This window comes from Ochotona princeps, chromosome 27 (genome assembly GCF_030435755.1).
Source record: "Ochotona princeps isolate mOchPri1 chromosome 27, mOchPri1.hap1, whole genome shotgun sequence".
In the NCBI taxonomy this organism is placed as follows: domain Eukaryota; kingdom Metazoa; phylum Chordata; class Mammalia; order Lagomorpha; family Ochotonidae; genus Ochotona; species Ochotona princeps.
Window position 1 is genome coordinate 22,005,930 of NC_080858.1, and position 24,666 is coordinate 22,030,595.

The 24,666-nt window shown below is 53.8% G+C and overlaps 1 protein-coding gene across 2 annotated transcripts; it reads right to left on the bottom strand.

The window, feature by feature from the left end:
- Positions 1-12,214: 12,214 nt before the first annotated feature.
- Positions 12,215-16,871, bottom strand: PIANP (PILR alpha associated neural protein). Of its 2 annotated transcripts, none has more exons than XM_004596382.2 (6): positions 16,734-16,871; positions 15,067-15,126; positions 14,326-14,837; positions 13,829-13,910; positions 12,827-13,048; positions 12,215-12,556 (listed from the first exon to the last, which is right to left on the bottom strand). In XM_004596382.2, the coding sequence occupies exons 2-6, from the start codon at positions 15,081-15,083 to the stop codon at positions 12,535-12,537; spliced, it is 855 nt and encodes a 284-aa protein (XP_004596439.1). In that variant the 5' UTR covers positions 15,084-15,126; positions 16,734-16,871; the 3' UTR covers positions 12,215-12,534. The 2 variants fall into 2 exon arrangements, with proteins under 2 accessions (XP_004596439.1, XP_058511859.1); XM_058655876.1 differs by lacking the exon at positions 16,734-16,871 and adding an exon at positions 16,327-16,530.
- Positions 16,872-24,666: the final 7,795 nt, after the last annotated feature.

The following is a 24,666-nucleotide window of genomic DNA, read 5'->3' on the forward strand; positions in this document are numbered from 1 at the left end:
CCGGCGCTGCTCGAGCTTCAGGAGTCTCAGGGCGGATGTGACGACAGAGAGGGGCGGAAGGAGTTTTTCTGCCCCAAGACGCTGGAGAACTCTGTGTGGATGTGACGCCAGAGCGGAAGTGAAAGTGGGTTCAGTTCTGGGCAGAAGATGAACCTTCGGAACTGCGGTTCCGGGCTTTCGGAAGGGCGGAGGGAGATGGAGAGGCGACAGGTTCATGAATTATGCATCAAGGTACTGAGGGAATTGTGAATTCCTTTTTTTTTATGATACAGTTCCATAGGCTACTGGTATTTCCCTTATCCCAGCCCCAATTCCCTACCGCCACCTGGTTCCCATATATCATTACTAAAGTATAGTTCTTCATACACAGTCATATATCCATCATTGCGGGCATGGACAGTGGCAGAGTCCAGCATCCTATTGTCAAGATGTAGTAAACAGTTTCATGTAAGTCCATCTTTGTCTGGAAGTAGAAATGCATTGGATGGAACGTGGACCAGCTGGGATACAAACCAGCACCCATATGGGATTCCTGCGTTTGCAAGGGGAAGATTAACCCATTGAGCCATCATGCAAGAGGGGAGGGGGCCCTCGCCCCAGGTGGCGGCTTTAACTTGCAACACCACAATAATGATCCAGCCACTTAACGCATCTCTGGGTAATCATTTGCTATTTTTTTGGTTTTGTTTTGCTTTTTTACTTTAAAAGCAGAAGCAGGGCCTGGTGGGATAGTATAGCGGTTAAAGTCCTTGCCTTGAACACGCCAGGATCCCATGTGGGCACCGGTTCTAATCCCATCCAGCTCCCTACCTGCGCCCTGGGAAAGCAGTCAAGGACAGCCCAAAGCTTTGGGACCCTGCACCCGTGTGGGAGACCTGGAAGAAGCTCCAGGCTCCTGGCTTTAGATCAGCTCAGCTCGGGCCGTTGCGGGCACTTAGGGAGTGAATCAACAGATGGAAGATCTTCCTCTGTCTCTCCTCTCTGTATATATGCCTTTGCAATAAAAATAAATAAATCTTTAAAAACAACAACAAAAAAAAAAGCAGAAGCAAACAGATGGAGAGAGATCTTCCAGCTTTAGGTTGCAACTCTCCCAGTGTGCAGAACTTCATCTCAGACTCTCACATGGGCAGCAAGGACCCAAGTCCCCAAACCACCACCTGCTGCCTTCTGGGTACATGATGGCAGGAAGCTGGGGTTGGAAGCGAGACCAGAACACCAATGTAGGCACGAGGTCTGGGATACAGGCAAGATAACTGCTCTGCCAAATGTCACTCTCACGAACATTGGCTTTTTTTGTTTTTAAATTTACTTATTTTATTGGAAAGGCAGATGTAGAGAGAGGAGGAGAGACAGAGAGGAAGATGTTCCGTCTGATGACTCACTCCCCAAGTGACCACAACGGCCGGTGCTGTGCTGAACCAGGAGCCCGGCCAGAGCTTTCTCCTGGCCTCCCACACGGGTGCAGGGTCCCAAGGTCTTGGGCCCGTCCTCGACTACTTTCCCAGGCCACAAGCAGGGAGCTGGGATGGGAAGTGGAGCAGCCGGGACACAAACCAGCGCCCTTGTGGGATCCTGGCACTTGAAGAGGGAGGATTAGCCTGTTGAGTCATGGTGCTGCCCCCTCCTTTTATTGCTCTTTTACATCTTATAAATGTGATCCCCCAGCTCTTCCAGGAAGAAGCTGCTCATGTGTTTTTGCGGAGCTACTGGTAGATGCTGAATGCACATTTTGCTAGAGCTGGTAAACGACCACAGCCCTGCACCCGGCTCCTGCCAGGCTTCCTCGGTGCCCAGCTCTTCTGTGAGATCTCTCCTGACAGTGAGGAGGCAGAATGAACCTTCCGGGAGATAAAAATAACAACCTTCCCGAGATAAAAATAGCACTCTGAAGTTTTTAAGGGAATTTCTCCAAGGTCCTCAAAAGGAAGTAACAAAATTATACCTTTAAACTAAATGTTTAAACAGGTGATACACAGGCTTGTATGGCTGGACAATTGGGAGACATTCTGAGACCACTGTGGCACTGTACTAGGCACTACGATCTCCTGGGTCCTTCACTGGTACATGTCCTTAGGCTTACGCATGCCCACCTTTAATCTGTAATTTAGAATATGACCTTGTATCCACTGGTTGACTCCTCAGCTGTCTGCAGTAGTTCGGGCTGGATTGGGCCAGGCCAAAGCCAGGAGCCTGGAATTCAATCCAGATTTCTCACTTGTGATGGTAGGATCCAGCTGCTGAAGTCATTATCTGCTACTTCCCAGGTGCATACCAGCAGGAAGCTAGAATTGGGAACAGCCAGCCAGGTTTCATACCCGGGCACTACGACAGGGGATCCAGGCATCCCGAGGAGCATCCTCACCACCAGGCCAGATGTTTACCCCTGCATTTGTTTTAAAGGTTTATTTTATTTTTATTTCAAAAGCAGAGTTACAGGCCTGACACAGTAGCCTAGTGGCTAAAGTCCTTACCTCACATGTGCTGAGATCCTATATGCACACTGATTCATGTCCCAACTGCTCCACTTCCCATCCAGTTCCCTGCTCGTGGTCTGGGAAAGCAGTCGAGGATGGCCCAAAGCCTTGGGACCCTGCACCTGCATGCAAGAACTGGAGGAGGCTCCTGGCTCCTGGCTCCTGGCTTTGGATTGACTCAGCTTCGAGCCCTTATGGTCACTTGGGGAGTGAATCATCGGACGGAGGATCTTCCTTTCTGTCTCCTCCTCTCTGTGTATCTGACTTTCCAATAAAAATAAATAATTCTTTAAAAAAGAAAGAAAAGGAAAGAAAGGCAGGGTTACAGAGAGAAAGATATCGTCCATCCACTGATCCACTCCCCAGATAGTCACAATGTCTAGAAGCTGAGCTGATCAGGAAGGAGCCAGGAACTTCTTCTGGGTCTGCCACTAGGGTACAAGGTCGTAAGGACTTGGGCCATCCTCCGCTGCTTTTTCAGACCATAAACAAGGATCCGGATTGGAAGTAGAGCAGCTGGACTTGAACCAGTGCCCATATGGGATGCAGTGCCAAGGGCAGAAGCTTGCCCTACTGTGTTGCTGCATGTGAGAGAAACCACACCAGACAAGTTTAGGCTTCTCTGTCCATATTCCATTACTGCTTAAACCTCACCTTTCCCAGAACTCTTGAAAGTACACAAATTAGAAATACAAAGTATCCTAACATTGACATCTTCACTGACTCACCCAAGCAGTGAACAGAGGGTGAAGAACATAGACACAGGGGCCATGCTCAGGGGCTACCTGTGCTAGGAGTCTGTTTGGAGAGCCAGAGAGCAAGCAGGTACTGGGGAGGTCAAGAGTCAGAGAGCTAGAGTGACAGAAGCACATAACCAAGACAGAGAGCCTCTCCCTATCACTAGCCTTTATGGGAGCTTGGGTGGGGACTGGTTACACAACAATGCCATACCACCCCTCTCGGGTTCCAGGTAATGACAGGTGAGCATCACCGGTGGGCAGAAAGGATTACATAGGTGGGAAAGGAGTGGCTTCCAAGTGACCCTGGGCTAGCTAAGACCACAACTAAACCTTGTTGTTGCCCTCCAGCCCCACCACAGTATCCTTTTTTGAAGTGTCTGTTCGTTTTGTCACATCTTGAGGATCAACTGCATTAGTCTAGTCGCAGTAGTTGACAGAATGAGACCTGATGACTCAGATGTGCCTTGACGCATGGTTTAGAGACTGTTGACATGAGAACTGTGACTCTGAGGGCTGGAAGCAAATGGGGAGCAAAGTAGTAATTTCTGTAAGCCCAGATTCTTCTGCTCTTGTCCTGTTGATGTTACTGACACTTTTTTAAAGATTTATTTATTTTTATTGCAAAGTCAGATACACACAGAGAGGAAGAGAGACGGAGAGAGGAAGATCTTCCATCCGTTGATTCACTCCCCAAGTGATCACAATGGCCAGAGCTGTGCCAATCCAAAGCCAGAAGCCAGGAACTTCTTCCAGGTCTCCCACACGGGTGCAGGGTCCCAAGGCTTTGGGCCGTCCTTGACTGCTTTCCCAGGCCATAAACAGGGAACTGGATGGGAAGTGGGGCTGCCAGGATTAGAACTGGTGCCCATATGGGATCTCAGCATTGAAGGCGAGGACTGGCCACTTTCTTTACATCAAAGTCTCAGTCAGCCTGTTCTTGCTGGAAGAACTGTTAAGGGCTAGTGTTGTGGTACAAAGGATAAAGCCACCACCTGCAATACCAGAATTCCGTATGAATGCTTGTTCATGTCCTAGCTACACCACATCCCATTCAGCTCTCTGCTACTGCACTGTAAGGAGCAATGGGAAACGGTTCAAGGGCTTGTGCCTTGTCACCCACATAGGAGATCTGCAAGAAGCTTCTGGACTCTGTTGCAGCTATCTGGGGAAAGAACTATTTCTCCCTCCCTCCCTCCCTCCCCTACTCTCTGTTAACAAGGACTTTCAAAACAATTAAGTAAATATTCTATTAAGGCTTACGTTAGAGGTTGGCACTGTGCTGCCAGTAGTCTGTGGTGCCAGCATCCCACATGGGCATCAGTTCATGTCCCAGCTGCTCCACTTCTGATCTGATCCAGAGCCCTGCTTATGGCCTGGGAAAGCAGTAGAGAATGGTCTGAAGCCTTGGGCCCCTACTCCACGTGGGAGATTTGGAAGAAGTTTGTGGCTCCTGCCTTTAGAATCAGTTCAATTCCAGCTATTGAAGCCATTTGGAAAGTGAACCAGTGGGTGGAAGAATTTTCTATCTCCTTCCCTCTGCAAATCTGCCTTATAAATAAAAATAAAATAAATCTTAAAAAAAATACTCATTGGGGGTTGCCCCAATTAGGCTGGGTTTGTGGTAGGCTGGGTTGGGCTAGGCTGCAACACATATTAGTTAACATGGGAGATGGAACTGGAGGAAGAATTGACTAGGCATCTATATCCAGCTATGTGCAGATGATGGACTAAACTGGACACTGCATTAGCTGGTGCACACAAGAGTTACACATGGAGTCACTCCCAGTGAGGTTTCTTGGGGGACTCCCCAACTAGACCACTGAGCTCAAACACTCAACCCACAGGGAAAATCATAGAATGTTTAGTCCAACCTTGGAGTGCACAAATAAGGACTGGGCCTCCTTGGCTGCTGATGCCTGTGCATTGGACAGCATACCTGGATGCACATGAGGGGCAAGACAGCCAGATGATCTGGGCTAGCAGAGGACACTGAATGCATGCTCAGAGGTGGAAAGCAGAACAGATCGGACAACTCTCCTGGCCAAGCTTTGCAGCCAATGTCTGCACAAAGTTGGAGTTTGTCAAACAATAGATTTTGCAAAGACCTCCACTCTGCAGCAAAGAAACCAACAACATGTCAGAACTATGACAACCACTCAAGTAACACTGTCAGAACACTCTGGCCCATACCAGGGTCCCTAGGATGTCATCAAATGACCATCCCTCATCCCAGGATGCTGATGTAATATAGCAGTAAGGAGCAGCCTGCCCCTTGCCTGCCCTTCACCCTGTGCAGATACAGTAGGAAAAAAACCTGGAAACATTTTTGCCACCCATCTTCTTCCATACCTCAACCTTCCCCACCCTAATAGGTAGACTACATGGAAATAACCTCCCTCTCAACTATGTAAAAAAACATTAAAAATTACATTACAAAAATAAAAAGTTTAAATTATTCCTTTTTTTCTTTTAAAAATCCATTTTATTTATAATATTGTTTAGATAGCAGAGAGGGATGAGAGACCCCGATGTGGAGAAGAATATTCTGTGAGTGTTCTTGAGTGGTCTTGATAGTTCTGAGACATTGTCTTCCTAGTTCCACTAGGGTTGAGAAATCTTTCTAAGGGGTATTGGGTGACTTGGCTCCCCTCAAATAGGCTATACCTAATGCTGGTGAGCACAAGAACCAGGATTGGGCCCAGTGCAATAGTCAGTAGCTGAATCCTCACCTTGCATCTGCCAGGATCCCATGTGGGTGCCATTTCCTATCCCAGCTGCTCCACGTCCCATCCAGCTTCCTGCTTGTGGCCTGAGAAAGCAGTAGAGGATAACATAAGGCCTTGTGACCCTGCACCCATGTGGGAAACCCAGAGGAAGCTCCTGACTTCAGCTCAGCTCCAGCTGTTACAGCCACTTGGGGAGTGAATCAGCGGACGGAATATCCTTCTCTCTGTATCTCCTTTTTTTTTTTTTTTGAAAGATTTACTCATTTTATTACAGCCAGATATACACAGAGGAGGAGAGACGGAGAGGAAGATCTTCCGTCCGATGATTCACTCCCCAAGTGAGCCGCAACGGCCAGTGCGCGCCGATCCGAAGCCGGGAACCTGGAACCTCTTCCGGGTCTCCCATGTGGGTGCAGTGTCCCAATGCATTGGGCCGTCCTGGACTGCTTTCCCAGGCCACAAGCAGGGAGCTGGATGGGAAGTGGAGCTGCTGAGATTAGAACCGGCGCCCATATGGGATCCCGGGGCTTTCAAGGCGAGGACTTTAGCCGCTAGGCCACGCCGCCAGGCCCAGTCTCCGTATCTCCTTTTCTCTGTATATCTGCCTGTCCAAGAAAAATAAAATTAATCTTAACAAAAAGAAAGAACCAGGGTTGGAGGCAGGCCAGGCTGGACAAGGCAGCAGCACCTGTTGGCGTATGTAAGGGCTGCTTCTGAGGGCAGGTGAGGCAGAGCTAAGCCACAGCACCCATGGGAGTGCATGAGGGCAGGATGGGATGTGGGCTGAGCTGGGCCACAGCAGAGGTTCACATGCACAAAAGCCGAGACTGGGAGTGGGCCTGGTGGAGGTTGCTGGGGGGTCGCCCCAACTAGGCCATGGCACCTGCTGGTACGCGTGAGGACCAGGTCTATAGTGGGCTGGCTGGGCTAGGCTGAAACATCTGTCGTTTTGTACAAGATACAGTTTTGAGGCAGAACTGACCAGGCAGCTGTATCCACTAGTATGTGCATTGGCTTGTGCATGTGACAGACTGCACCTGACCCTGTACTGGTTCATCGCTTGTGGTAGCCAATGCATATACAGGTGCATGCAGTTGCCTGGTCACTTCCTCCAGCCCAAATTCCCATGCAAACTGACAGGTTCTGCAGTCTAGTCCAGCCCAGCCCTTCACAGACCTGGCCCTCATGCACACCAGTGGGTGCCGGGGCCTAGTCAGGATGACCTCCAATAACCCCCACCAGGCCCACCCCTAGTCTTGGTTTTAGCATGTGCCAGCATGAGCTAAGCCATTGCTTGGTCCATCACACATCCCATCTGGCTCTTGTGCACACCCATGGGTGCTGCAGCTTAGGTCACCTTGATCTCTTCCCAGATCTGGCCCAAACATATACTGACAGGTGCTGCCATCTTGCCCAGTCTGCCCTTCCCCAGACCCAGCTCTTTTGCTCACTCATGGGAGCCCTATCAGGCCTACTCTGAGCCCTGTATCTTGCACTACCCAAGGAGTACTGCAATCCAGGTTGTCATGGCTAACCTCTGGTCCTGGCTCTTGCCAAGGGGTGCTATGGCTCTTGCCAGCAGGTGCAGGAGCCTAGCTTAGCTTGGTCTACCCTTAGATCTCACTCTCATGTACCCAGCAGGTGCCGTTGCCTAGGCTGTCCTGTCCCATACCCATGCTGGCTTTCGTGAGCAACAGTAGGTTCTAACCATCTGGCCACCGCTAGACGCAGCATGCTGATGGGTACTGCAGCCCTGCCCAGCCTGGTCATCCCACATTCCAGGCTCTCACCTTTACCAACGGGAGCTGAGCCCAGCAGGGGAGTCCCCAGAGTTCCCCTACCAGTCCCATTCCCATCTCTGGATCTTGCATGTGTCAGTGAGTCTTTGACTCAGCCTGGCAAAACTGACCCTTGTCTCAACTTTCACTCAGGTTAGCAAGGGCCATACCTTGTCCTTTGTCTTGCATGTGCCGGTGGGTGCTGCAGCCTTGCCTGGTCTGGCCCTTCCTCAGCCCGTTTTTGTGCCGTCTAGCAAGAACTATACCCAGCAGAAGAGTTCAAGTTTCCCTACCAGGCCCACTCCCTAGATCTCACACATGTTGATGAGTGCTGTGGCCCTGCTTAGCATGGTCTGCTCTCAGTCCCAGCTTTCTAATGTGCCGGGTGCTGCTGCCTGGCCCAGCCCACCCTCTTCCCAGACCCGACCTTCTCCCAGCCCTGGCTTCCACAAGTTCCTGTGAGTTCCAGTGTCCAGCCTGACTTGGCCCATCACCAAGTCCAGTTCTCGGGCAAACCAGCAGTGTTCTGCAGTCCCACAGAGGTTACGAGCCCACAAATAACCTACAGAATCTTCCCCCCAGATCTGGGTCTTTGGCTCATCCTGACATAGCCCACCCCTTGCTCCAATACTTGTGAGCAGGCACCATGGCGTAGCCCAGCCAGGCATGCCTCCCAGCCCTAGTTTTCTTGTGTGCTGGTGGGCAGTGGGTAATGCTAACTTTGGCTAGCCCAGGTCTCCCATGGGGGTGGGCACACTGGCCTGACCCAGAGATGCCCTCAGTTTCCCCCCTCTAAACCACCTTATTTCAGCACCCTCACCTACCTGCAAATGCAATGGCTTGGTCTGTGGAAACCCCCAGAAGTCATTCCTCCTCTGTCAAACATGCCCTCACCCCTTCCCACTCTAACATGCCCTGAAATCCCTTTTCCTGGGCAATCTGCAGCCCACACAGCACTGCAGTGGTGTTCATAGTAGGAGGGTGGGGGTTGGGAAGCATGTCCTGGCCCTGTGTCTCCCACCTTCTCCAAATATCTTTTTTAAAAAGTAGGAGTCTGGCACAATGGCTCAATTGACTAATCCTTCCCCTTCATGTGCTGGGATCCCATATGGGTTCCAGTTCATGTCCCAGCTGCTCCACTTCCCATCCAGCTTCCTGCTTGTGGTCTCGGAAAGCAGTCGAGGACGGGCCAAAGCCTTGGGACCCTGCACCCACTTGGGAGACTCCTGGCTTTGGACTGGCTCTGCACTGGTCATTGTGGTCACTTGGGGAGTTCTTCTGGCCAGAGGATGGGAGATCTTTCTCTCTGTAAACCTGCCTTTCTGATAAAAATAACTAAATATTTACCAAAAAAAGTTGAATAGGTAACTATCTGGCACACAGATATAGTCAACATAAATTTGGCATTAACTAGACCCAGAGCGCTCACCAGCTATTGGCTACTTTTCTCCCAGCAGTGTAACACTTGCCTAGGTGCAAGTCAACCACAGCTGGGGAAAAATAAATTACTTATTTGAGAGACACAGAGGTGCCATCCATTAGTTTACTCCCCAAATACCTTCAAGGTTGGGGACTGGGGTTGGCCAGGAACCAAAATGTCATTCAGGTCTCCCATGTGTTGGCAGAAACCCAATTCCTGGAGCGGTCACTGTGGCCTCCTAGGACCAGTGTCAGCAGGAAGTTGAGAGTCAGGAGCTGGCGCCAAGAATAGCACCCAGGCACATCCACTGCCCAGCTAAGCACGGACTGCTGAAGTCAGTTCTGAGTGCTGTGAACTCTTCACAGAAAACTTTGAGAGCCAAAATGTGGGGCGGAAAGGAAGGAGGTTTGTTAATTTTAGCCTAGGGTTCTCCAGATGGCACAGTTTCCATCCTGAATCATTTCCACATCCTTAGCCCTGCCTGGGGGAGCACTCCTGCCGAGGGGTGGAAGGGGGCCCTCCTCTGGAAGGGGAGGCATCCCCATTCCCTAGTGTGGTGTGAGCCACAGCAGTGAGCATTCTGGAAAAATGCAGATGCCGAAGACTGCCTCTGTAATTAGCATATTGTTGAGAGGCACCCAGCTCCTCCAGCACCCATGAGGTGTGGCCCCACACCCGCAAGGCGTGGTATGGCTGCTGTTTTGCTCTGTTACATCGTAGTATCTGCCACAACTCCAGCAGAGAGAAAAGTGAGGGCCTCTCCCCTGGGTCCTGGGGCTCTTCCTGGTTAGGAATGACCAGGCGACTTCCTTTGGAACAGTTTGGAACTTTCCAACTATCTCCCTTCTGGCTTCCTTGCCATGACCTGACTTTCCATGGGTAAGTGGGGGCGTTAGTAGGGAGATGGAAAAAGCAAAGATTTCCACAAGTCTTGCCCATTCATTGAAACTGGGAGAAACAGTGGTCTCATCAGGCAGTAATTGATTCCTTCTGCATCAGGCCCTTCCTGTGTGCCTTCTGCATATGGATGAGCCTCCATGTCACACCGTCCCTCTGAAGGTGACAGCCCAGTGTGCACATTATGCTTTTGTGCCAGCGCCATTCTTCTGTCCCCTCTCTGCACCCAACGACTAGAGGCCAGAGGGTACCGCAGCACTCCACCCTACGGGGCCCTCTTCAGCAGCTGGTGTGCCTGGCAGCCTCCTACTTTAGATCAGGTGCTCACCCCCTTGACCGCTGGCTGCTGCTCCCTGCTATAGCAGTCTCTTCTTAGGGAGGAGGATGCCCTCTCTTCCCCACTGCTGCCATGGACTCTGCCATGCATCTCTGAACACACAGTAAAGCTCGCAGCACATCAGGCCAACCACGACACATGCACTGCCTCCTGTCTTCCTGGGGGTTCTACCCTCCCCACGCCCCCATTTCCAGGGAAGGAGTGGGGCACCAAGGGGGGAAGAGGGAGGGCTGGGAAATGGCACCTGGGTGGTTACCATGGCAACGGGGCCTAGCAACAGCTCAGCAGCTGCCGCGTTGCTGCGTGGGCCTCTGCAGGGTGGTTACAAGAGCCAAACCTGGACTTGGAAGGGTCTTGCAGGTGACTGATCCCTGCTGGGTAGCCTGTGTCCCGTCGCCCTTGATCCTATGCCCACACCGCAGCCCTGTCAGCTTTCTCCAAGGGGACAGAATGAGGGGAGTGAATGAGTTAGTCACAGGGCTTCTCATTGCTGCATGGCTTTGGGCAGGGGGTTGGGGGGTGAGGGCAGCCGTGGGTGGGGGCAGGTCAGGAGCAAGGCGGAAAATAAACGCAAGAGGCCGGCCTCTCCCTCCTTTCCGCCTTCATCTTCCGCTGGTCTCCTGGGCCCTCGCCATCCTTCTCACACCGGCTCCCTCGTTGTCCTTTGGCCGAGTCTTTCCGTTTCTGTCACCTCCTTTCTCAGGCGCCTCGTAACCTTCCCTGGCGAGGAGCGAGCAAGCCACCATGCTGATGCCAGTGTCTCTCTCGCACCTGCTTCTCAGGCTGCTCCTTCCCGTTTCTCTGCATCCCCCCTCCCATCCCATCTCCAGAGAAAGCCCTTGCTGATCCACAGTTTCACAGCAGGCCAGGCCCCACGGGCTCCCGAGCCTCCCCTCCTCCCCTCGGTGGGTTCCTCTCCTCCGGGGGGTCAGGAGCGGGGGTAAGGTTCCAAGGCAGAAGCAGGGACTCAAATATCTTGCAAAGGCTTTATTTGAAAATTTTGAAACTTACATCCCACAAGAATTCAAGATTATCACCACAAGAAGAAGAGAGAGAGAATACAAAAATATATATCACAGCATAGGAGCCAGGGAAGAAGAAAGGTGGGGAGACTGTTGAGAAGTCAGAGAGAACCTGAGGAGTGGGGGGGGTGGAAGGGAAGGAGGAGGGAAGGAGGAGGAAGTCCTGGAAGGAGAGGGGGCGGAGTGGGAGGCAGAGCTCCTGACAGCCTCGAGCCAGCTGGCTCCAGTCCCGGCTGCCTAGGTGGAGTTAGGGAGGCCCAAGGAAGGTGGGGAAGTGAACAAGCTCAGGGGCTCTGAATTCCAGAAGGTCACATGTACACACACAGCCAGGACAGACAGGACAAGAGGGACTTGAGGGGAAGGGAAGGGCAAACAGGAGGTCCCTTTCTCATGTAGTGCAGCAGGCGGTGCCCCCAAACCCATCTATCAGAAAAGAGAACTTAGCAGTGGGGCCAGGGAGACTTTTGGGGCCTCACCACCCTCATTCCTACGGGGGAGCCCTCAGGGCCCTGGGAGTGGGACGGGGAGACAGACATGACATGGGATGGGACGGGGCAGGTGGGGGTGCTAGGAGCCCCCAGCTCAGCTCCCACCCACCTCTGGGACAGCATGCAAGGGGACACAGAGACCAGACTAGCGGGAGGCCCGGGAGGGACACAGCGGGCATCACGCAACACCACCACAGTGGGCCAGGAGATGGCACAGGAGACGCTAGGTGTGCCTGGAACTCGGGCCACCCAGGGGCTGAGCTGGGCACGGAATGTCATGGAGAGCATGGAAATGTGCAAGAGGTGGGGGCGGGCACGCGAGAGTCACCGAGCCGACCCGCGTGGATGGGGAAAGGGCGCCACTAACGATGGGCCGCGTGAGAACACAGTGGCCTGCGAGGGTGGAGGTGAGTGTGCAAGGCTTTCATGTGAGTGTGCAGGGGTGGAGATGGGGACCCAAAGCCACAGGTATGCGAGGCCCCCACCTATGAGGGGGCGAGCAGGTGGGCTTACTCCCTGGGGTGTGGAGCCAGGGTGGCAACTGGGGACACCTGCGGCCCCAGCTCCTCACAGCAGCCCTCCCTCATGGGATGAGGGCTGTGCTGGCCCCTCGGCCTCCTGCTTGGCAGCCCCCCAACATTGGGAAGCATCACAGATTCACCAGGGGAATCCTGAGAGGAAAAGGGAAAGGATACAAGTCAGGAACCAAGGGGGAGGTGTGAGGCGGAGCAGGGAGCATGGGGGGACCAGGGCAGAGCTGCGTTCAAGGGCAGGTGAAAACAGGACAAAGATCTTGAGAAAAGAAGGAGAAGGAAGGATTTCCCCACCCAGCAGGGCCTGTGGGAAAACCAGACCCACCCAAGCTAGAGCCCCACCCTAGTTCTGGGTACCCGCAATCACCTTCCCTCCTCACCCTCCCAGCCCGTTGCCCCTGCCCTCACCGGTTCAACTGGAAGGCTGGAGCCCCCTTGGCCTGGGACATCCCAGGCCGGGGTCCCCCTCGGGGCTCCTCATGGTCAGGGGTGGGGGTGGGCGAGTCCCCGAAGGCCCCCAGCACAGTGACTCCCGCCGGGGACAGGTCGGTCAGCGGCTGCTGGCTCTCCTCCTGCCTCAGGACACTTTGTTGCCCAGAGGGCCGGCGCCGCTTCTGGCTGCGGTCCCAGCTGGTGCATGGGGAGAAAAGTGGTTCCCTGGCACATCATGCTCAAGTGGTCCTCCCCCTCGGGCCCTGCCTGGGACTCTGAGCATCCTCCAGCACAGAACGTGGCCTCTGACAGCTCTCAACAGGAATTCTCATAGGGCTCTGTCATAAAATCCTTCCTCGTTTCTCCAAGGCAGGGCTTAGGGACATATGCACCCTCCCAGTCCAATCCGGACCCCCCTCCCCAACAACATATAAGGTTACCCCCATCAACACCCCCCACTCCCTGCCCCCATGTGTGTCTGGAAGAGTCACTTCCATCCTCGGAAAGCACCTGGTAGGTGGAGTTCAAAGTCAGGTAATGAACCAGACACTCAGCAAGGTGTGCAAAGAAAGCTCCAGATCTTCCTCCCTCCCCATCTGCTGGCAGCCCTAAGAAGGGGCTCTGCAGACTGGGGATGGAGAAGGGGGTCAGCTGTCCTTGTCCCTCCCTGATGGAACTAGGACACGTGGTGAACACCAGAGCCCCAGTATACATAAATAATCTCCCGCTGCTATTGAACTTCCTAGGTGAGGAGGAATGCGCCCTCATTTCTTCCCTGTCTTCCCCGACCTAGCCCTTAGCTCTTCTAAGGTTTTACCTTAGGTCTTACCTAAGATCCACCCCTTCCTCCCCCACCCCTAACAAGGCTGATGCCTTTGCCTCCCGGCCCAACCCCAAGCTGCAGCCTCAGCCACCCAGTACTCAATGTCCTGCTGCCAGCACCACCTCCCCCCCAACCCCTTTCTACTTCGAACTTACCAGAACTTGAAGATGATGCCCGTGGCCACCAGCACAATGATGATGGAGATTGTAATTGTGACATACAACTGGGGGTCCACACCTGAGTGGGGGGTGGGGGAAGGAAATTGGAAAAGGGTCAGGGGAGGGCCAGGTGTGGCTGAGGGTTGCTCTGTGAGTCACTCTGCCCAGCTCTTTCTAGTTCTTCCCGTGGAGTTTTCCACTCTCCCAAATATGTTTCAAGATGCTCGACACAGTCGTGTTCGAATGTCAGTTCTTGGAAGCTGTCCCCAGCTTGGGACCGAAGTGACTGCTCCTCCTCTATTTTCCTAAAATCATGCTCTCCAGGTCTCTGGGGTAGCAGCAGGGCTCATACATCTACCTCCTCTAAGAGACTCCTGGGGAGGCTGGGCTAGCTGAATTCGAGGAAGATGCTAACAGAGCCCTCTGTTTCTGCCCCTGGGGTCCTAAGCCAGCCTCCCTCCCCAGCGCCCCCCCCACCAGTTTCTCCCACTCACCTTCCCCACGGCCCCCGAACAGGAATGGCCGCAGGGTGGCAGGAGCTTCTCCCAGGATGAGCCCGTCTCCATCACCCCGCATGGAGTCTGAGTTGGGGTGTGGGGTGGCAAGCCCGTGGGGGGCTGCGAAGCCATAGTCCAGGGGCAGGAAGCCAGGATTGGCAGAGTTGGGGTCACCCCCATCTTCTCGAGACACTGTAGGGCCCCACACAATAGCCCAGGGATACTGGGACGAGGGCGGCCCCTCCTCAAAGCCTGAGGGGGTGGCAGGGGGTGCAGTGCCTGGCAGGATCTGCCTCCGTGACCTTGGAACCCGAGGGGAACGGCTGGGTGGAGGTGCTCGCTCCCACACGCACACGTGACGTGGGGCTGAAGGGCCTCCCCGGGCACACGGAGGACGGGCCGGGGCTGGTGGGGTGCGAGGGGAAGCTGAGGAGCCCTGGGCAGGCGGTGGCAGGGACAGCAGCAGCAGCGGCCACAGAGGGAGAAGGTGGAACAGCAGCAGCACAGGCCTGTAAGGAGAGACCGTGGGTGGGGGGCCCAGGCGTGGGAAGGGCTGCTGCCCTCCAGGCGACCCAGGGAAAGCAGGTACACCTCGGCATCGGGTACTCCTGACCAGTCCTGCCAGGGCCTCATTCCCAGGACGGAAGGCTCCAGGGTTGGCTAGGAAGGAAAAGGTCCAGAACCCCCCCTTCCACCTTGGCAGAGTGGTCTAAGCTCCCTCTGCTGGGCCAAACTTACCACATCCTGGACTCCATGTCCGAGGTCTTCCTCAGCTGTGACCCAGATTTGTAGCCTTCACTGGGGGGCAAGAGGGGACTGTCACATCGTCACATCACAGCCCCACCCTGTGCTTGTCCGGCCTTACTCTTTAGGCCCCCAGCCCTGTGTACAACCACCCAGGTCCCTGTCACCTCCCCACCCAGGGTCATTGTTTCTCGGGCTGTTTTCCTTCTTGCTTCCTCTGCCCACAGCTCCAGGCTTTTCTTGATCTTAATTTAGAGTCAAGAACCTTGTGATTTCCTTGAGCACCCACCCTGAAGGAGGGAGCAGGGCGAGGGGGGGAGGATGGCACTGTGGGTGAGTATGCAGGGGCCCTGTCCAATGCCCTGCCAAACCCCTGGGGCAGGGAGCCTCTTGCTCTTAAGATTGGTCCCAGGAGTCTGTAACCTCGGGAGAAAGGGAAGAGATACAAATGAACACAATGTCATTTTTGCTTTCAGAGTGCAATTCTGGGAATGCATGAATGCCCCCTGAAAGGAGGGGCAGTGGAAAGAGGCCACCCCCCCTTCCCCAGAGGTAGCTTTCCTGGGTAGAGACAGTTGGGGGAGGGAACAGAGCTGAGGATGGGGGAGATGAGGGAATGAGGCTCCACACCCTGCATACTCCCCGGCAGAGTAAGAGGGGCAAGTCTGGGTGAGGGCATGAGGAGGTGGGGAGATGGAGCGGGGCGCGGGGCTAAGAGAACGGACGGTGGCCCAGGGGGTAGGGGGCGGAGACTGGAATGGGGCCGAAGCTGGGGAGACAGACTAGCTCTGGGAGAAGAGAGAAGGGGTCCGGGCTGGACAGGCCGCAAAGTGGAGTGGAAGCATCTGGAGCGGTGAGGGGGAAGGGCCTGGGGAGACAGGGGACAGAGTCTCCCAGATGACAGCCTGAGGAGAGAAGAGGACCTGGGCACATCGCACAGGAGCGGCAAAGATGGAGGGGCTGGGAGTTGTCTTCGCCAATTTGTGGGGCGATGGAGACAGGGGTGGGAGTCTGGGGGAGGGCGAAGCAAGCTGGCGCAGGGAGCCAGCGCCTCTCTTGCGAACCGGTGAAGCGGACAGGAGCTCCTGGGGACGTGCGCAGCCCCCATCTCTCCACCCGGCGCAAATCTAGCCGCCCACGTTCCCTCCAGCCCCTGGCTCCCCGCGTCCCGTTAGCCACCCCCTCCAGGAAGCCCGCAGTCCCCAGGCTGGCGTGCCACCCCCAGTATCCCCCCCGCCGCCGTCGCTCACCGACCTGTTGTGCGCAAGAGATGCGCGCGGGAGGTGGGGGTAGGGCGAGGGGTGGGGGCCCGGACCCCCATCTCCGGCGACGGCGCCCCCATCCCGCCCATCCCACAGGCCGGCGCTCCCCAGGCACGGTCTCAAAGCGGCGAGGGTCCGGAGAGACGCGGAAAAGGCGGTCGGCACCAGGCTCGCGGGAGGCAACAGCGAGCGCAGAAACGGGACCCGAGCCGAGGATGCTGAGTCCAAGGCGGGGATGGCTCTTGCCGCACCGGAGAGGGCAGGGAGGCGGCGCGCCGGAGAGGGGGAGGGGGCGCCCGCGGATGCAGGCTCGAGCCCGGGCGAAGGGTGTGGAGTCGGGGCCAAAGCAGGGCTAAGCGTCCTCGGCCGGGTGGCAAGGGGGCGGTCTCTGTCACTCACCTGCCTGTCTGGCGCGGCTGTGAGACGGCTGCGGACGGCCAGGGCTGCGTGGGACTGGGGGCTGTCAGCAGCGCGTGGGGCGCGGGGCATGGTCAGAGGGTTTGGCCGGCGGCTGGATGCGGGAGGCGGGTGGGGTGGGGGCGCGGGCGCCCGGGGCGCTGGACGGCGGCGGCGGCGGCGGCGGGAGATGCTCGGCTCTGCTCGGCTCCGGCTGCGCTCGTCTCGGCTGAGCTCGGCGCGGCGGCTGCGAGCGCTCGGTCTCCGCCTCTCGCCCTCCCGCCCCTTCGGCTGCGCGCGGTTTAACCCTCCCGCCGCCGCCGCCGCCTCCGGAGTCACGCCAGGCTCTGTCCCCGGCCCGCTGAGGGGCCGGAGCGAGAGGACGACCGGGGGCGAGGCCCAGCCGCCTCGCGCAGTGCTGGCGGTCGGCGTCCCTCCCCGCTGCGCCCGGACGCCGCGGACACGCGCGGTCGCCTGAGCAGTGTTTCCACGATTCTGAGTCACTCCCGGTGCAGCGCTCGCGGCCAAGGGGTGGAGAACGAGGCCCCTCAGCCTCGTTGTTGAATTGCCATCCCCCAAGTCTGGTCCTTTAGTATACCTTAACTGCTCTCCCTGGAGCACCCCAAATGCTCTGGAGCAAGGGGAGGGTCGGGTCGCACTTAATCAGCTTGGAACCTCCAGACCCTACGGTGGCTTAGGGGACCCTGCACCGCCCACCTGGCAGCCTCCTACTTGCTTTCTTAAGTATTGCTGTGCCACAGTCACAGCCCATCTGGGGTCCTGGAAGGAGTCAAACTTGACCTGCCGTTGCGCTTGGCACTCCTCTGTGGGAGCTAATTCCTCCCGGCTTTTCACAAGGATGCACGCCGCCCTGATTTCCTTGCAGGAGATGCAGGGGCTGGTGAAAGCCCCCCCCCCCCCCCCCGTTCCTGTCACAAGTCTCTTGCCCCTCCGTACCACATCACTCCCCTCTCCTGGGTTGCAATTCCAGGGCCCCGCACATGTCAGGGTCCTTTCAACCTCCCTGACTTCTTTGCTGGCCCTTTCTTGGCTCTGACCTCTAAATGCTGCCTCCTAGGGCTTGGTCCCTTGCTCTCTCCTCTTCCCACGTCGTCCTCCGGCTGGTGAGCTCATGCAGTCCCGCGGCTTAAATACTATGTAAATGTCAGTGAGTCCTAAATTTGTATCCGGAGCGCCAGACTCATTTATCCAACAGCCTGTTTGACATCTCCACTTGGGTGTCTAATAGCCATGCCAAACGGACGTGACTAAAATAGATGTGCTGCACCCCCATTACCCCCAACCCATTTTGCTCCCTGTCTGTTCCCAGCCTGGAACATAGCAGCTCTTGGCTGCTCCGCCTGGCAGTCTGGGAAGCTTCACCTGCCTTTTCGGCAATTTCCTCCTGTGTATTCACCAGCAAGCCCGGGGCCTTTGCATCTGAAACATGTCCTGAATCCATCGCATTAGCTTGCAAATCGGCTCCTCTCTTCCGCCCTTGCTCTTTACAAAGTAGCCTACACAGTATCAGGAATATGTGCTGTGTCTAAACCATGTCATGCCCCTCTCATTTCAGAGTGAGTGAAGCCTCAGCCAGGAAGGCATGGACTTGGGCCCTTCCACTATCCACAGAAGAGACCCAGATGGAGTCCTGGGTTCCAGGTTTCAACATGACCTGGTCCTGGTTGTTGTGGGGTATTTGGGAGTGAACCAAGAGATGGAAGATCAGCCTCTTTTTCTCTCTGTCCCACCCTTCACTCCTGATACTCTGCCTTTCATTAAAAAAAAAATTGTATATATAGGACCTGGCACAGTAGCCTAGTGGCTAAAGTCCTCACCTTGCATGCACTGGGCTCCCATATGGGTGCTGGCTCTCATCCCAGCTGCTCTACTCTCATCTGGCTTCTGATTGTGGTCTGGGAGGACAGTTGAGGGCGGCCCAAAGCCTTGGGACCCTGTGTGTGCGTGGGAGACCGGAAGGAGACTCCTGGCTGCATGCTTCGGATTGACTCAGCTTGGGCTGTTGTGGCCATTTGGGAAGTAAACCAGCAAATGGAAGATCTTTCTCTCTGTCTCTCCTTCTTTCTGTACATCTGAATTTCCAATAAGGATAGATGAATCTTAAAAAAAAAAAAATGCTGGTGAACTCCTTCAAATGGCTACAATGGTGGAACTTGGCTGGTCTGTAGCCAAAGATCCAAGAGCTTCTTCCGGGTCCCCCCACACGGGTGCAGGAGCCCCAGCCTTGGGCCATCCTTCACTGCTTTCCCAGGCCACAGGCAGGCGACAGAATCCGAAGTGAAAATACAGGGACCCGTCAGACCAGAGAGGGTATACCTAAGAAGCCGTTGAACTTGACGGGACAATAAGATGCTGGACTCTATGTTTGGTATACGCTTGCAATGGGGAAATCTCAACTGAACTTGAGCTGTGGTTATGCAGCAAGGTGGAGGAATCCACCATGGAGGGAGGGTTCGGGGAGGGGTGGGGAGAACCCAAGTATCTATGTAACTGTGTCACATAATACAATGTAATTACTGAAGTTAAATAATAAATAATTTAAAAAAAGAAAAAGAAAAAAAAAAATACAGGGACCCGAACCAACGCCTTTATGGAATGCCAGTGTTACAGGTGAAGGCTTAACCTGCTATGCCATGGCACCAGTCCTTCTCACTTTGCCTTTCAAATGCATAAATAGGTTTTACAATTATTTTCATCGTTTTTACAGTAATTCTGAACTTACTATAAGGAGAGACTCCCAGCTCGCACTGCTATACATACACGATGTTCCCACCAGGCTGGACTTCCTAGTGCATTAGTCTTTTTTATTTTTTTAAGATTTATTTTTTTTATTGGAAAGTCAGATATACAGAGAGGAGGAGAGACAGAGAGGAAGATTTTCCGTCTGATGATTCACTCCCAAGTGGCTGCAATGGCCAGAACTGAGCTGATCCAAACCCAGAAGCCCATTGCCTCTTCCAGATCTCCCACGCAGGTGCAGGGTCCCAAGGCTTTGGGCCGTCCTTGACTGCTTTCCCAGGCCACAAGCAGGGAGCTGGATGGGAAGCAGGGCTGCCGGGATTAGAACCAGCACCCATATGGGATACCGGGTGTAAAAGGCAAGGACTTTAGCCACTGAGCTATCTTGCTGGTCCCATCCCTTGTCTTTTCAGCGCCCCCTCCAGGAATTGCTTTGCCACTGCCTGCCGCAGCTTTACCTGGCTGCTTCTTCCTGTCCCTCAGAGGGCCCCTCTCTGTTTCAAGACGTTTCATTGTCTTCCTGTTTGGGCACTGTCATCTGTGTCCTTCTGTCCCACAGACCCCACAATGCACACAACTCAGCTGACTTCCTCGCTCTGCCTGCCAACTGCTGCTGCTGTGGTGCTCTGAGACAGAGAGGCCCTACACTTAGTGCTTAGGTGGCTCCTTCTGGGGCCACTGCCTACGCTCAACTCTTCCCCTTCTCCCCTCAGCTCTCCATCTGCCTGTCCGCCCTCCGAGCTCTCCAAAGTCAAGCACTGCATTGTTTCTGTCACTAGCCAGGGAAGCAGGCTGTATTGAATGACACCTGCAGCAGCCCTCCAGCCCACCCATCTGTTTTCTAGGGTCACAGTAGGCATGTGTGAGCTGTCCTCCTGGCGCCTCCCATTGGCAGAGGAAAGCTGGCACACATTGGTTGGAACTAGGCCAGGAAGCTATATGCAGCAGGATGCACCCTCCAGGCATACCCTGGGCCCGGTAAGCCTTGGTACATTGTCGCTGTCCCGCAGCGATGGACTTGGTGCACAGAGCCAATAGTAACACGCGTGGACCATGACTGATGGTCAAAGCCAAAGTTTGTTAGTGGCATCAGACTTTATACACTGAGGGTCAAATGGGATAAGGGAAGAAGTATTGAGCTGGGCCTGGTGGCGTGGCCTAGAGGCTAAAGTCCTCGCCTTGAACGCACCAGGATCCCATATGGGCACTGGTTCTAATCCTGGTGGCTCCACTTCCCATCCAGCTCCCTGCTTGTGGCCTGGGAAAGCAGTTGAGGACGGCTCACGGCTTTGGGACCCTGCACCCATGTGGGAGACCTGGAAGAAGCTCCTGGCTCCTGGCTGCCAGATCAGTGCAGCTCTGGCCATTTCGACCACTTAGGGAGTGAACCAGATGATGGCAAATCTATCTCCCTGTCTCTCTTTCTCTCTGTATCTCTGCCTTTCCAATAAAAATGAAATATAGCTTTTTAAATTTTAAATTAATAAAATACTTTAATAAAAATTTTAAACATTAAATTTGCATACTAAAGAAGACACTCATCCTTAATTTGCTAAGAATTTTGTCAAAAATAGGTGTTGGCTTGAATATTTTTAAAGCCCATTTTAATGAAATATAGCACACATACGAATGAGTGCAACAAACCATAAGCTACAGTGAGTACTTTCAGAGAAAATACACATAAAGAGAACAGCCACCACCCAAGCCCAATAAAAGTGCCTTGCCTATTTCGCAAAATTACAGTGTGTCTCTATCCAATTATAAACCATTCTCACCTCGCTGGAGGTAAGCCACAAGCTTTTTAAGAAAAGATTTATTTATTTATTATTGGAACGGCAGATATACAGACAGAAGGAAAAAAAAAATCCTCCATCCACTGATTCACTCCCCCAGTAGCCACAATGGCCAAAGCTGAGCCGAAGCCAGGAGCCAGAGCCTCTTTCAGATCTCCCACACAGTTGCAGAGTCCCAAGACTTTGGGCTGTTTTCTGCTGCCTCCCCAGGGCACAAGCAGGGAGCTGAATGGGAAACAGGGCCACCAGGATTAGAACCAGCACTGCTATGGAATCCCAGTGCATGCAAGGTGAGGACTTCAACCACTAGGCTACCTCACTGGGCCCAGCCACAGACTTTATGACAATCATAAACTTCCCTTCTTAATAGTTTCTCAGGATGTCCTTACTTTCCTTCATAATATATTTTCTCTTGTTTGCTTTATTTTTAAAGATTTATTCATTTATTTTTATTGGAAAGGCAGATTTACAGAGAGAAGGAGAGACAGAAAGATCTTCCATCTGCTGGTTCACTCACCAAGTGGCTGCAACAGCAGAGCTGATCTGAAGCCATAACCCTCTTTCAGGTTTCTCACCTGGGTGCAGGAGCTGAAATAGTTGAGCCATCCTCTGTTGCTTTCCCAGGCCACAAGCAGAGAGCTGGATGGGAAGTGGAGCATCTGGGACATGAACTGGTGCCCATATGGATCCTGGGTGCTTGGAGGTGGAGGATTAGCCTGTTGAGCCACAGCACCAGCCCCCGGCCCCACCTTTTTTTTTTTTTTTAAAGATCTATTATTTGAAAGGCAGAATATTGGAGGGGGCCAGAACAGCTGGGACTTGAATAGGCACTCCAGTGTGAAACGCAGGCATCCTAAGCAGTGACTTAAATTGCTATGCCACATTGCTATGTGTTCAGAAGTACCATGCAATGGCTTTAATTTGCATTTCTCTGATAACTAATGATATTCAACATTTTTTACATGTTTGTTGGCATTGTGGTTTTCTCTGGTGAAATGTTAGTTTACATCTCTACCTCATGTTTATATTATATTCTTAAATCTTTTAAAGATTTATTTATTTATTTGAAAGACAAGGTGACACAAAAAGTTTGGACTAAGATAGAGGTTTTCCATCTGCTGGTTCAACCCCCAAATGGCCACAAAAGGCAGGGCTGGGCCAGGATGAAGTCAGGAGCCTGGGACACCATCTGGTTCTCCCACACGGGTTTCAGGGGCCTGACTTAGGCAGACTGCTGCCTTCCCAGGCACATCAACAGGGAGCTGGATTGGAAGTGGAGCGGCTAGGGTTTGAACCAGTGCTTCCTAATGAGTGATTGGAAAGTGAGGATTTAACAATTGAGTTGTTGTGCCAGGCCCCTCACAAAACCTTTTTTTTTTTTTTAAGATTTATTTATTTTTATTGGAAAGGCAGATATACAGAGGAAGAGAGACAGAGAGGAAGATCTTCTGTCCGATGGTTCACTCCCTAAGCGGCCGCTATGGCTGGAGCTGAGCCAATCTGAAGCCAGGAGCCAGGAGCTCTTCCGGGTGTTCCACGCAGGTCCAGGGTCCCAAGGCTTTGGGCCGTCCTCGACAGCTTTCCCAGACCATAAGCAGGGAGCTGGATGGGAAGTGGAGCAGCTGGGATTAGAACTGGCAGCCATATGGGATCCCGGAGCGTGCAAGGCAAGGACTTTAACCAGTACACTATCACACCGGGCCCTCTCACAAAAATCTTTTAATCTGTATCTCCCGCTTGGCCTTATAGTGTAGTGGCAATTGACTTTTGCATGTGGTTTCAGCTTTAAGATATTCTTGTAGATATCCAATTGTCACAGTGTCGTTAAAACACGCTTTTTCTCCCACTCCAAAGTGCATACTCTCATAAGCCATGTCCTATATATGTGTCTATCTGTGTCTGAGCTCTGAATTGTGGTCCAAGGGTCAGTTTATCTATCTCCACACTTATACTATACATCTGAATTCTCATGGCTTTGTTATATGTCCTGGAATGTAGTCCAACAAGCCTTTCCACCTTGTTTATGTTCACGGCCTATTCCTGGTCTTTTGCAGGAGTCAGCTTATCAGTTTCATGTAGCCTCAAAACCTTGTTTAGATTTCTAAAAAGTGCTCAGTGTCCAAGACATGGCCCACGGGGGAGCTTGGGACAAAAGTCTGGATTTCAAAATGGATGGGCAGGACTCCTGAGACCAGCATCCGCTGCTTCCAGGGTGAGCAGCAGGAAGTTGAATCGGAAGCAGAAGTGCAGGAGCTGGGACTCCAGTGGCACCCTGGGGTGGACAGCAGCAGCTTACCACAATTCCTGTCCCCATTGTCCAGCTTTTTTTTTCCCCCAAAGATTCATTTCATTTTTATTGGAAAGTTAGATATACACACAGAAGAAAAGACAGAGAGAAAGATCTTCCATCCACTGAATCACTCTCCAAGTAGTCACAACAACCAGAGCTGCGCTGATCCGAAGCCAGGAGCCAGGAGCTTCCTGCCAGATGGTTTCTGCCGCAAGGCTTTTGCCATTTTACAATAAGATTTATTTTATTTTCATTTGATAGAGGTACAGAGAGAATGGAGAGAGATACAAATATATCTTCCACTGCTGGTTCACTTCCCAAATGGCTGCAGAGTGAAGGTGGCCCAGACTGGAGCCAGGAGCTTCTTCTGGGTCTCCTTTGTGGCTCCAGGGGCCCTAGTCCTTGGACTTGCTTTCCTAGGCCATAAGTAGGAACTGGATTGGAAGTGAAGCAGTCGGGACTCAAACCAGCCACTAGATGTATGCCAGCACAGCAGATGGAAGCTTAACAAGCTGCACCATGACTCCAGCCGCAAAGCTTCTACTTTTAATTTGTTTTCTTTCCATTGTCCCCCACCTCCCTGTCCTGCCATGCCAGCCTCGCAGTGCAGCCAGGAGTCCCGGCTTAGCGCTGACAGAACCGTCTGTGATACCCTGAGACCCCCCGCCGGCCTCGACGTGTAGTCCTAGCAGCCTTCCACCAATAAAGTTTTATTGAAACCAAGCGGCAAAAGCGGTTCCCGGCTCTCTTTTCCAGGCAACCAATGAAAAGAGCCGGTCGCACGGCGGGGGCGGGGCGTGCCGCCCCTGGCAACTGCGTCGCTAGGGCGGATGGATTCCGGCCATAGAGTGTGGAGGCCAGAGCGGCCCTGCGGGGAGGCGGCAGGAAAGGCTGGGAACAGCTGCCGGAGGTGACGGCACGACGGCCCCGCCCGGGACGCTGCAAGACGGAGCGTCCAGGTAGCGGCCGGCGCAGGCTGACCCCAGGGTACGGCGGCAGCCCGTGGTCCCTGGGCGGCCTCTTTAAGGGAGGAGGTGGAGCTCCGCGGCCGGCGCCGAGGGGTGAGGTCACGTGGCCGGGGGCACGTGCGGGA